Below are 13443 nucleotides of genomic sequence, written 5' to 3'. Positions count from 1 at the left end.
CTACTGGACATTGGAAAGCTTGTTTCATTTCCCATTGTTTGTCCTAGATGGGAAATTGGTGTGCAACACTTATCACCCTCCGGTGGATGGTTCAGAGTTCCATGCTTACAAAAGGGTTGATTGATACATGTCAGATGACAAGCCTACGACATGGTGTTAAATGCAAATCAGATACAATTAAGGTAGCTCCAACGGTTAGGATTGTTTTATATAGAACACTTTATTTGACATGTTAGAACAAGACATTACACCCAAAGAATGTATCCAGAAGAAACATATAAATGACGCTCCTCAAAGAGGTCTTTGACATGTCGTTGACCTGTTGAGAGAGAACCTATTAGTTCAGTTATGGTCTGCCAGGGTCTGAAAAGCATAAAACAAGACCTACCTCTTTTCGGGTTGTCCTGATTCACACATTGTCCACTACAGGGGCCGCCAGACGGACTACTGGCATCACAGATGACCACATCACAATGGACAAAGACCTAGGAATCAAAGATTTGATGTGTCAGATGTTATTTATTTTTTAAAGGGATGATTGCCACTCAAACAAAATTAACCAATAAAGATTGTTGGGTGAACTTTGTTACCTGGCCACTCGGCTCAAGCGCATCCTCGGCGAAGGAAAACATATAGGCCTCAAAGCGTTTGACGTGAGGGGGGAAGTGGACCCTGGCGTCAGCTACCACCGGGTGGAAGACAACACGGTATGGATCCTCGGGGTTCTCACAGCTGCCAGTGGAGAGAGGGACTAAGTTAGGAACAAGAAAACGCTGCAAACCCCAACCGCCTTGTGTACGAAGTCTTGTGGTGGTGTCATGACTGCCCTGTGAGGATCAGATCAATTTACAGCAGAAGTGGGTTTTTTCTCCCCCTCCAGTATGAACTGAAGTAATGTTTTTGCCAACAGGCTTTCCCCAACAAAAAAAATCACCTTTGTCTTGAAAAAACATATTTCATGTAAAGGCTCGAGACTTCCTACCTGTAGAGTGAGCACGTTTCTAGTAAAAATCACAAAATAAAAACCAATATGACATTCATTTTCTATAGCTAATCTGACCAGTCTTCTGCTAGAAATATTGTTCCAGTATTCACTTTTGAACGTGTTAGAGAAACGCCCCTAGAAAATGTGCATAGTAAGTAGCCATGCCACGAGGAACATCAGAGCGGGTCAGACTGACAGAAGCGTCCCCGGCGGCCAGAGTGCATAAGAGGAACGGTAATAGAAATTAACATTAGACCAGAAAACCGTGAGGCGCAAGCTACACGTTCAGAACTTTCCTAAACTCACAAGTACCTAGAAAAATGAACATAAGTGGGACCATTCTGCTACTATATCCAAACCATCCTACTCATCACCCACTGAGGAATCAGTGACAGGGTTGATTAGCCCATCTTCCAGAACAATCCATCCTGTAGTTCTGTTCAAGACTAGTCATTGGAGCCACGGACAACCAACGACATTGTGACCTCATGTAGCCAATCAGAGAGAAGACAAGCCACCTACCTTTCCACAGCGGCATCCCTCAAATACATTCATGCTTTTACTCCAAGCTGGTGCCGGTTCGTGTGTTCAAAAACGTATCAACGATAAGTGTCCCTTACGGAACGGGGGGGGGAGAAACCTTGTAACAAGCCGTCATATTGTGTCACCTGTGTGTTTAGCCTGTGTTATTTAGTTAGCTAGTAATTCAATTAAACCAACTTGTATAGTACTGAATCATAAGGCTGGGGTTTCTGCAGCTGCAAGGAGGATACGATGTAATGGTTCATAAGTTCACTATCAATTTAATAGATTTCTACCGTCTAGAGTTTAAGTCGGGAGACGGTAACTTTAAAACCGCTTCCTCGGCACCCCAAATCCTAACATGATTCATTTAGAGTCGCTTAACAATTTAACAGTCCTCAGATAATTCAAGGTCACGACAGTGGTTTGTCATTTCTGATCTTTTGGCCCATCAGACCTGGATGAATCTGATTTAGTACGTTTTTATTTTATTTTAAAGAACAGAAATTGGGCTTTCCGTCAACAATATTTATTTATGTCTACTGCAATGGCTTGTTAAATGACGGATGTCAAACATGAATATTCAATTCCATTGACATGAGGTGAAACGTCCCTCTAAATGGTTCTTAAAATTCTAAATTATCCAGAATTTTAAGACTACAGGCGACCTGAATATTGATCAATTGACCGTGGTTTAACCAAAGTTGCCGAATAGACAGTCGGTATCAAGGCAATCATATTTTTCAACACAAGTACTTCATTTTAAACAAGAATTATGCAATGCGCCAGAGCAATTTGCATCTTTGGGAGGTTTATCCTTTACTGTTTAACTGCCCGATATTAGCAAAAAAGGAATTTGTGAAATCTGAAGATGTTACATTGAGACAAACGCCCACACCAGTACAAATCCACTTGAGCTGACAGACGATGGTCAGGATTTTGCACAGCAAGATAGTTGCAGCTGAAGTGACAAATCTGAACTACCCATTTTTTGCACAGCCATGTGAATGTTGTCTTTTCCTATGATCTACAAAACATTTTCAGCTTGTTTTTTTTTAAACTGCTATGACATTGCTGATTTAATAAACAGCTGTAAAGTTACTCCGTGTCCACATTGCCAAATTTAGGTTTTTGATACCATTTCATAAAAATGGTAAAATTGCGTGATTTGATAGTATTTGCAAACCGATCCCCCAAATGAATGGTTTTGACCAATAAAGTTGCTTCACTACACTGCTTGGTGTAACATGCATCCAGATACTGAAAAGGCACCCGCAAAATAAAGTGTCATTTGCAGCGTGCATAATCATGGTCAAAGTCATTGTAGCCCATTACAATGTAGGAAAAATAAGTCATCTTTCAATAGTAACCCAATTTAAATTCTTGAGATAAAAATTAGGCCAGCGTGTCCATCTGTAGCAAAGTGCTCACCCAAATCAAAAATGTAGTAACTTTTTTTAATATGAACATTAGCTAGCTAAATAAGGTTAGCAAGACGCTGCTACACTTGACCGTGGTATTTGTTCATGTTTAGAAACTCCCAATTAGCGCATTCCTCTAGGACAGGAAATTCCATTGAAAGTGGCATCAACTTCTGGGGATCCTGTCAACTGATCCTATTCAGTTTCAAACATCCATGCTGCACAGGCATCTGAACCATCCTTTAGGTTTAGTGCAATAACTGATTTAAACACAAGAGGTCACTTGTGCCTGAATTCAACCCAAACAACTATTCAGTCAGTGTTAAGAGCAGTTGTTTGAAACCAACCGGAAAAGCAAGCCAAGCTTGCCAGCCGCTCTTGATTTCCAGTCGACTGACCATCAGCTTGGCACAACACTGAACTGTAGCAAACCAAAAGGATAACATTGAGTAAAAAGGTGTAGGTAATGCCAACACTAACCTTTTCACACACACACACACAAGTTCCAAATATCTTAAACAGTCGCCCCAGTGGGAGTTGATTTTATGCACGTGGTCAGAATGCACTCACCGTTCCAACATGTGGACATTCAACCCGCGCTGACCTCAGTCCAAGGCGATTTTTCTATAGGCCGTTTCAACATCTAATTTTGCCTCATTCACAAAGGGCGCCCATTTCACTGTTGCAGACCATTTCGATTTGAGAATTTAATGAGCTGGACAAACTTTCCTTCAAAAGAAAGCCCAAGCACTTCCCCAGATCAAGTATACCGTCCTTGCACATGTATTGCCTTCCTTACAATTAACTGTGAACATGCGTGCATTCCTATCAAAGTCTTATTTTCTGTGTAACGTGTTGTCGTTTCTACTGTAGCGTACCGTAAGTATAATGTACTCAGCGTTTTATTAATGCATTCTGATTCTTGCCTAGATTGTAATGGACACGTGTGTAAAACACTTGAAGGTGGCACTGAATATGAGCTAATGCTAACGCCATACAATGCAGTCAGGTTCATGTACACGTATGTCAGACTTATGGTGATCGCAACTGGAGTACCCCATTGTCTTGAATGCACTGAAATCGTTAGTTGATTTGAACACGGCATCAGAGTGTAGACTATGGTACCTCAGGGTTGCCAGATCAGACCCCCCCCCCCCCCCCTTTCCAGGGGTATATAGCTTATATAGTCTTCCGCCATTTATTGTTGATAAATTCCCAGATCTTAGTAATATTTCCTGCATCATCCTCTTCACAATACCTTCCCCCAAGGACTTAACCCCCAATAATGGATTGTGCTATATCTTGCAACTCTGTTTAGCTTTCGTGCTACGGTTGTATTTGGGGAGGTGACAACAATTGGCTTTTGGAATAGTTACCTGTAAACTACTTGTCATGTGTACGCCGTAACAAGTACAAAGATTAGTCACATGCTGAAGTGGCCAAACTGAGTTAAGATCTCAGGCAACGGGCGCAGTGAACAGCATTCTAGGAGTTCTTGCTTGACAAACATGGATTCCATACTTTCTAAACTAGATTTACATGGCTCCCTTGTACCGCATCACTGTAAAACAAGTCAACCTGTTATTTAGACTAGATAACGTTAACATTTATGTTTTACAAGCAAAGGTGGAATAAAGTTGTGAAGACCTTTATTTCTCATCAGTACAAAACATTTCTTAGATGCTTTTCAGACAATGCGGTTTAGAGTCGTTTGATGCAGTTCCAATGATACACTGCAGGGATTACTCAGCGATAACACGCGCCAGATTCTCTCATAAGTGTTAAATTGGGTGGAGATCTGGTGACAGACCGCACATGGCTCACATCGTTTTTAAGCATTGTGACCACTCGACCTATGGATGGGGGCATAGCCACGGTAGCCAAAGTAAATGGCCTGCCAAGCATGATAGGTTGCTAATTACTCAGGAACCACACCTGTGGAATAACACTTGTTTAGGCCCAAAAACAACATGTTACCCATTAATGATGAGATTCCACCGGGGTCGGGAGTCGCGGTCTTCGTTGAGGGTGGCCCAGCAGTGGTCAAGCACCAGCGCTACCTTGGGATCAGAGGACGTGGTCAGCGCCACCTCAAAGTGCAGAGGCTGTCTCAGGTACCTCACCACTGGATAGTCCTCCTCCTGGTGGAACGTGTTATACGAGGCGTCTGGAACACAGAACAAGACAACCGGGGGTCGTGTTCAGTGGGCACCATCTGAACTTGTCCATTAAGAAATGCTTGTTTACCATATCCTGTTGTGCCCCGATGAACACAAGCCATTTATAGCAAACACTACCCACCAGAGGCTAACAAATTCCCAAATCAGCACCTCACCGTTACTCCATACCTGTAGATCTCAGAAAGCAAGAGAAATATCATTAGGCTTAGATTTTTGGGAATGGTTTTGTAAAGGAGACCTTCCAAGATACTTTTAGAGGCTAGGGGTCAAGTTGAAATTCTGAATTTGTGCACGCTTACCCTGAGCGAGTCTCATTCTGACCAATAGCCGACCCGTCCCAGTCGCGGCAAAAGGCTCGTTGTCACGCGGCCTGGTCAGGAAGGCCAATGTGCGAGTGATGTTGGCCACATAGTAGCAGGAAACCTTTAACCTAAAAATAGGGATGTGAGCAACTTCAATAGGGGAAACTTCAAGCAGTGGAGTGGACACTGGTAGTAGAGGCCCATTTTCCCTGTATACAAAGTATTGAGCAATTGGTGAAGAAAAAAAATGCCCTATAACAGCTACAATTGTAATGCGTAATGCACTTACTGATATTCCTCCTCTGAAGACGTCGTGGCATTCCGCTTCACCTCAAGTTCATCTGGCAAGGAGATTTCGTTCTCATACAGCATGACATTGTTGATAAACTATGTAGTAGAGGGGAATTGCTTATTACAGCCTGCAGAAGCAAACAGTCCGTAAATACACAGTACCCATCACCTCAGGGTAATAGTCATTGTACCTTCCTGGTGGTGCCACAGGAGTTCACAGTGAAGTGGAAGTAGGCGACGCGATCGTCACTGTAGGTGGGACCACAGGCGGGGTCGCTCAGGGTCAGCTGACCGGGGTTCAGACCGGGAGCAGACTCCACCTTCACCGCCAGCGCAGTCATCGTTCCGTTAGAGAAACACTCTTGGAGGTAGGGGAGCAAAAGACAGGTAGCCATCAGACCTGGGTTCTGCATTTGTTACACTTATTGAGCTTGCCGAGCACAGTAGAACCAATGGAATAGCACCAAAAGTGCAAACCATGCCCATCTGGCACTACTATTAGACTCACAGTATTTGCAAGGAACCCAGGTTTGGTAACCATGTTAAACGACTATTTATCAGAAGTAATTGTTTGAGAACCAACCAGTCAGCGTTTTGAGGAAGCTGCAAGCCAGGGAAAAGTATTTGATGGTCATGTTGTTGTAAGGATTCAACAGAGCCACATCCAGTCTGCTCCTGACAGAGGACGAGTGAACTGACTGGGAACCAATGGGAGAGTTCATTAGTCCAATATTGTATGCATGTACACAGGGTAAGGAAAGCGAGGCTAGCTGCAGCAATTTAGGTTAACATGTTTTGGGAGAGAGTCGTACCTCAAACACTGCGTCCGGCGAAGAGAAGGGCAACGTGATGGTGAAGTCTGTGTCGCCCTCTGTTAAATACTGTTGAGCAAACTCATGGTTAAGCAGCCGCTTGCCAACCAAGACCACAAAAAAGGGCTCTTGGTTCCTGTAGTCCACAGTGATGTGGAAGTTCTCCTGATCACAGTTGCCAGTGACTGAAGGTGGCACTACAAGGACAAACAGGGTTGTGTTCAATTATTAAGCACAAAAAACAAGGTACTACTTGAACTTGTCAAGACGAAACCCTTGTTTAGATTGCAAAATGTTTTGCTACGGTGGGACTGAATAAAAACGATCCTGGCAAATCAGGAACAGGACAACTGGGTCCAACTACTCTAAAGCTTAACATTTTCTTTGTAGAGAGACCGCATAGAAAAACCCTACAGTATGGCTAGTTGGGCTTTCACTGCCAATTTCCTTTCAGGGCAATCATTAACGAGAGGAAACCATTCAATAGTAGTTTGGAGTAGTCCAGAGACATACCAATGTCCAGCAGTACAGCGTCCACAACGGCAGAGTGAGAGAAAGGCGCGTACTCTGGAAAGATGACCAGGCCGTAGATCAGCTGAAGAGTGAAGGTTGTGACACCTTGTTCCGCCCTTCTCTGTAGTGAAGTTAAAAGCATTGGTCAATTGGGCAGCATTATTGTTGTAACAGAACGCTAGTCAACATCAACTGACAACTAAGTACACATGGGTACTATTAAAACAAACTATTTACTTAAAGTAACGTTGCCCTCATTCCTCTACATCAAATGCACACAACTGCCAAAATAATGGAAACACTTGAGTAAATGAGGGATACAAAATACATCTGTGCCATTTATATTTTGTTGGTGGCCCACTTATTAGGGCATGTACAAATCACTGCGTGTGGCTTTGCATTTAACAGAAACACACCTCCTTAAAGACCACCGGGTCTGAGAAGGGCACCTCCAGCCTGAAGGTCTTCAAGGTGTTGTCCGGGGATCTCTGCTCCCGAACATTGAAACCCCTGGCGTTGCACTCTGCAACAGTTAGCACCATGGTGGGAAAGGTGATGTTCAGCAGCTCCACATCAAGGTTGAAGGTCCCCAACTCAAGCACAAACACTGCCTGCTCAGGAACTGTGTCTAAGGGAGTGTCTGTTCATTGGCAAACAAAGGAAAACATTTTGAAATGCGGTACAATGGAAGTTGAAAATTGACATTTGTTATTGGGTAAGTCCAGGTATTGCCTCCCCGTTTCAGTACATTTCCTTCTGTTTTGTGCCTAATGAACAACCCAGGCATCCCAAATTACCATAGGCACTATTCAACTAAACCAGACTCACAGTTGCGAACTTGTGGAGGCCTGGCCATCAGAGGTGTTGTGATAGGGAAGAGGACTTTATAGCTGGTGTCCTCGTGTGCGACCTCCTCGATCCACAGCAACTCAAGCATGGGCTCAATGGTGTAAGTGACAAAGTACTGGTCATCCTGAATATGGCTCTGTAAGGGAGACGAGGGATGCAGTCAGGCTGTAATACACAATTGGAGTGCAAAAAAAGGTAAATGTTCCTTATAAGCCAGAATGTTAAATACAATTATTCTACCGCTTGTCTTTTTGCCGCTCGTAATTTAAGACAAAATATCCAAAGGAAAGTATTGGTTACCAGACTTGAGAGCTGGTAGGTGTATGGTTGGCAACTTGCATTTCCGGCGGTGCGCATTTTCAGAGCAACTGACACGTAAAGTAAACACTTGCACAATATGTAAACAGCAGCCGAGTGTTCCTTGCATTCAGTTGAGTGGCAAAGCTACCGGCTACCTAAAAAGTCAGGTAAACAATACTTTAGTGTGGATATTTGGTCTCAAATTTCAAGCGGCTAAAGGACAAACTGCAAAGACAAGCGGTAGAGTATGTTTAAATGTAATTTTATGCAAAATTCACACAATTCTGCAATCCATTGTATATTAGCCTGATTAAGCAGACAATTGCTCAATAAGAAACATTTTACACAAGACAACCTTTCTAGGAGTTTACCCATGAGAGATGGCAAAGGGTTACTGCAAAGCACTGACAACTGCTGTAGTAAAAAGGGCTCTACAAATAAGACAGAAATTAAACAGGAACATTTTACTAATCCAATGCTGACCTTGAAATAGCCGCCAACCGCCCCCACCGGAATTTCAACAATAATATGAGCCTCTGTGACTAAAACAGAGTAGTTTCTGGCAGCCATTTCCTCAGTGTCCAGCCTCTTAGCGTCAATTCCCATGTACACCTCCAACATGGTGAAGGCATCAGAGGAGAAAAGTGGGTCTATGTGCTTGGGCATGTACCAGGTGATCACTTCTGGAGTAAAGGCCACTGCCTCTGCAGTGAAACAAGAAGCCAAGGGCACATCAAAACAGAACATTTTCCCAACTGAACACTACATGAAAGTCTTGTCTGGAGCCAATTAAGAACTGGGCTTATAGGATCTTAAATTATTTCACACTCAACCTGGTGTTGGACAAACAGCTGTGGCATCTACTCGAGTAACCAGCCACTTCTGCTCAAAGAAGGTTGAGGTTGAGAGCACCCGCATCGGAACCCCAGCTACCTGTTCAGGGGGCAACCACATCAGGGCCATGTTCAGTAGGGCACACCGTATTAACAATATGTTGCAGAGTTCAGGTAGGGCCACCGTTTCCAAATGTTTGCTCTACTGAACATGACCCAGTTCATGGAGGTCAGCTTACATTCTGGAGGTATGTCTCTTCTGCATTATGAGGGCTTCTTAACACCAGCCGTGTGGGAGTGTTGGCTATTGCATAGCCCTTTCTTTGGACCTCATCCACATTCATGACATTCTTGCTAGGACTAAAGACGACTGCTGTCATTTTGTATCCTGAAGCAACAGCCTGTCTCAGGAAATGGAAACATGAATTAAACAAAATTGTCAACAAACGCACATTGTTTAGCGCCATCCTGTCATGTTGTAGTGAAATTACAGAAACTGAAATATGGCTACCTCAGCTCCTCTACGGAAGTTGCCGCTCTTTGCTTTCGGGCCCCCAGTGGTCTGTTCGGGGACGGTTTGGATGTCTGGAAGAGTCCTTCTGACAGACACCTAGAGAAGGCCATTATTCCCTATGCATTTTCTCCCTCCCATACAATAGGAAATCAAGGGCCAGTTCTCAATCTGTCCACTCCCCTCCTTAAATGCATTGAGAATAGGCCAAAATTCCTCACCTCTAAAGTTCTCCTATGTGCATTTTGAAGAGGCGAGTGGAATTGAGAGTCAAGACCTCTAGGTTGTGTTGCAGAAGAAGTGAAAACACTGGACAGTTGTAGCTCTAAGACAGATCATTTATACAGGCAGTATGACAAGCGCGACTGTAAACATGTCCATTGGGGCATGCTCTGCTCACTTGCCTCCATGTAGTTGCGGTCACACAGAATCTCTCGGGAGGTCCAGGGGGTGTAGCTACAAGTTTTTCCCACTCTATACACAGGGTCTTCAGTCATGTGGTTTCCTGGCAGCCTGAACTGCATGACCAAGCTGAACATCTTATCATCCTAAAATGAAGGGGGAAGAGAAAAAAAAGCCTTCACTATATTGCAAAAAACAAAATTCAGGTGACATTCATGCAAGTTATAGACTGTGGCAAAATTGGCTATATGAATGCAGCTGCCACTGTATTGAAGCCACACTACAGGAGAAGAGCTCAATAGTTCACATCACTGCAGTCTGTATCAGAAAGTTGGCTGGCCCTCTGAAAGCCCTCCATAAACTTCTGCTGTACCTTACGTCATCGTTAACTTAGAGGTAAGAGATACCAGACCCAGGGGTGGCTAACAATGGAGATCCTTTTGATATCCACAGAGTTAAGTCAAACTGCGTCGATGTTTCTGGAACCGTACTTCTAATAACCTCCATGCGCTAAATTGTATGTATTAGCACCTCTACAGCAACAACTCAGGCTTATTGAGGACCTTTTTACTGAAGAATGTGTTTAATTATTTCCATCTAGTGATGCAAATATTGACTTGTATCTTTGTATACAGGGCTCATCTGCAAAAGAGCCTGGTCTCAGCATGACTCCATGTCAAAGGTAAATAAAATTACATTGCTACAGTATGAGTTGCAAATGCAGTGACACTGAAAGGCAAACTGTCCATTTGAAGTACAAGCAAACACTAGTTACTAGGGTTACCATGTTTTGGGAAAAGCAGTTTTGAAGAGAAGCAAAAAACATGGCATTCCCCATGGGGTCAAATTTAAAGCTGAATCCACACTGAGTAGCAAGGCCAGGCGTCAGGTTTATGATTTGTGTGTCATCTGGAAGGGATGGAGATGGTGTGAACACAATAGTTGACAAGCAATATCAAGCCATGAATTATGAAAGGAGAGAAAGAGAATCATAAAGAGGCAAACTCACTGAAGACAGCATCAACCTCTTCAAAAAGAGGAGCGACACTCAAACGAATAACGTTACCAAGGCATTCAGCGTTGAGGTCATCTGGAATAGGAAAGGTTAGTTAAAAATAAAATATTGTCAAACGCTTAGTGCTTAAATTTGCAGGGTGCAAAATGCATACTTATAGAATGTGGCTGTTGTGCTTGTATGCCCACAGCTGCCATCAATAGGCAAAACAACCTGTAAGGGATTTGACAAATTATGATTGATTAAAAGGAGGAAGAACACAACTCAAATGTTTGCGTCGCATAAGACTCTCCTAGGCCTGCTACTACTTACCCTGAGCTAAGGAAAATAATCATTGTGGAACAGATTTGTTCCGATAAAATACACAGCTACAGAACCTGATATTTGACCCAAAGTGTGCAGCCTACAGCCCAGGGGTATGCAACTTCTACCCTATGACAAAGGCTTCCCACACTCAGTCACCTGAACCCCAAAGGGCTGCACATTTTCTTTTTATTCCCCTAGCCCTACAAAGCTGATTCAAATAATCATCCAGCTTTGTTAATCTGAATCAGCTGTGTAGTGTTAGGACAAAACCCTAAATGTAAGGCTACTGTTCAATTTTAGAAGGGTGCTCCGCCCTCACCGCTTTTATCCATTCATGTCAGGGGCCATGGACCGGTGCGTCTCGGCTCAGGTTAATAGAACTCCCTCATTAGCAGCACAACAGCCTTTCACAGGTGAAACGCATAATTACCCAACCGTCTACAATTGTAGCCCAGACAGAGAGAAAGATATTGGCCTCTAATGGCCAAAATGCTGCATTTGCATGCACTTTCACAATTTGAATGTAATCAACTGGGTGGGACTACCAACTTCATTGGCTGAGCCCTACTGTTGACCCTGTTGAAGTCATGTCCCATCAGGTCATCAGAAGGGCTCAGACAATTGTGAAGAAGAAATGTTACTACTTTAATATGAAGATAGCCTCAATGGCGCTGCCCATGCTGTCACAGACACTATATTGGCACAGATGCATAGATGAGTCTTTTATCTTCTTATGGCTGGGGGCAGTATTGAGTAGCTTGGCTGAATAAGTTGTCCAAAGGTGCCCAGAGTAAACTGCCTGCTACTCAGTCCCAGAAGCTAAGATATGCACACTCTGAAGTTTCTAAAACCGTTTGAATGATGTCTGTGAGTATAACAGAACACATATGGCAGGCAAAAACCTGAGAAAAAAATCCAACCAGGAAGTGGGAAATCTGAGGTTGGTCATTTTTCAACTGATTCCCTATTGAAGACACAGTGGGATATTGGTCATGTTGCACTTCCTAGATGTCAACAGGCTTCCACTAGATGTCAACAGTCTTTAGAACCTTGTTTGATGCTTCTACTGTGAGGTGAGGGCGAATGAGAGGGGAATGAGTCAGAAGTCTGGCAGAATGCCTTGAGCTCGTGACGCTCGTTCACATGAGAGCGAGCTCTGTTCCATCGCAATTCTACAGACAAAGGAATTCTCCGGTTGGAACATTATTGAAGATTTATTTGAACAACATCCTAAAGATTGATTCTATACATCGTTTGACATGTTTCTACGGACTGTAACGGAACTTTTTGACATTTCGTCTGCTCCTAATGAACACACTTCGTGAGATTGGATTTGTTTACAAAACTCGCTAACAAAAGTAGCTATTTGGACATAAATGATGGACATTATCGAACAAAACAAACATTTATTGTGGAACTGGGATTCCTGGGAGTGCATTCTGATGAAGATCATCAAAGGTAAGTGAATATTTATCATGTTATTTCTGACTTCTGTTCACTGCACAATATGGTGGATATCTTTTTGGCTTGTTTGGGCTCTGAGCGCCGTACTCAGATTATTGCATGGTTTGTTTTTTCCGTAAAGATTTTTTTTTTTTTTGAAATCTGACACAGCGGTTGCATGAAGCAGAAGTATATCTTTAATTCTGTGCATAACAATTTTATTTTCATCAACATTTAGTATAAGTATTTCTGTAAATTGATGTGGCTCTCTGCAAAATCACCGGATGTTTTTGGAACTACTGAACATAACGCTCCAACGTATACTGAGATTCTTTTGACATAAATATTAACTTTATCGAACAAAACATGCATGTATTGTGTAACATGAAGTCCTACGAGTGTCATCTGATGAAGAACATCAAAGGTTAGTGATTCATTTTATCTCTATTTCTGATTTTTTGTGACTCTCTTCTCTTTGGCTGGAAAAATGACTGTTTTTTTCTGTGACTTGGCTCTGACCTAACATAATCGTTAGTGATGCTTTCGCCGTAAAGCCTATTTGAAATCGGGCACTGTGGTGGGATTAACAAGAAGTGTATCTTTAAAATGGTGTGAAATACTTGTATGTCTGAGGAATTTTAATTATGAGATTTCTGTTCTTTGGAATTTGGCGCCCTGCACTTTCACTGGCTGTTGTCATATCGATCAGCCCTAAGAAGATTTATCTATCTCTATGAGGCAAGACAATTGTCATTCAG

The 13443-nt window shown here is 42.9% G+C and overlaps 1 protein-coding gene across 2 annotated transcripts; it reads right to left on the bottom strand.

Annotated features, from left to right (window-relative positions):
* Nucleotides 1-201: 201 nt before the first annotated feature.
* LOC110491051 (uncharacterized) lies at nucleotides 202-11427 on the bottom strand. Of its 2 annotated transcripts, XM_090201647.1 has the most exons (21): nucleotides 11249-11427; nucleotides 11091-11149; nucleotides 10931-11011; nucleotides 10706-10830; nucleotides 9924-10067; nucleotides 9520-9618; nucleotides 9248-9409; nucleotides 9009-9108; nucleotides 8659-8879; nucleotides 7855-8011; nucleotides 7443-7666; nucleotides 7027-7147; nucleotides 6514-6710; nucleotides 6285-6399; nucleotides 5893-6062; nucleotides 5700-5797; nucleotides 5408-5538; nucleotides 4906-5095; nucleotides 591-732; nucleotides 389-485; nucleotides 202-319 (listed from the first exon to the last, which is right to left on the bottom strand). In XM_090201647.1, the coding sequence occupies exons 1-21, from the start codon at nucleotides 11269-11271 to the stop codon at nucleotides 246-248; spliced, it is 2730 nt and encodes a 909-aa protein (XP_090057773.1). In that variant the 5' UTR covers nucleotides 11272-11427; the 3' UTR covers nucleotides 202-245. The 2 variants fall into 2 exon arrangements, with proteins under 2 accessions (XP_090057773.1, XP_090057774.1); XM_090201648.1 differs by lacking the exon at nucleotides 11091-11149 and having other exon boundaries at nucleotides 11249-11425.
* Between the last annotated feature and the right edge of the window lie 2016 nt (nucleotides 11428-13443).

Source organism: Oncorhynchus mykiss, chromosome 16 (genome assembly GCF_057628025.1).
Source record: "Oncorhynchus mykiss isolate SJ-2025 chromosome 16, ASM5762802v1, whole genome shotgun sequence".
Classification (NCBI taxonomy): Eukaryota; Metazoa; Chordata; class Actinopteri; order Salmoniformes; family Salmonidae; genus Oncorhynchus; species Oncorhynchus mykiss.
Note: the sequence above shows the minus strand (reverse complement) of the source record. Positions and strands in the feature narration are given on the sequence as shown.

What these genes read in the sequence shown, in the direction of transcription:
- LOC110491051 (XM_090201647.1), bottom strand. Translation starts at nt 11,271, where the DNA reads ATGATTATTTTCCTTAGCTCAGG. An exon ending in CGCTGTACTGCTGGACATTG is followed by an intron (nt 6,711 to 7,026) that starts GTATGTCTCTGG and finishes TTGTCCTTGTAG; the next exon opens with TGCCACCTTCAGTCACTGGC. An exon ending in CGCTTGAGCCGAGTGGCCAG is followed by an intron (nt 486 to 590) that starts GTAACAAAGTTC and finishes TTTGATTCCTAG; the next exon opens with GTCTTTGTCCATTGTGATGT.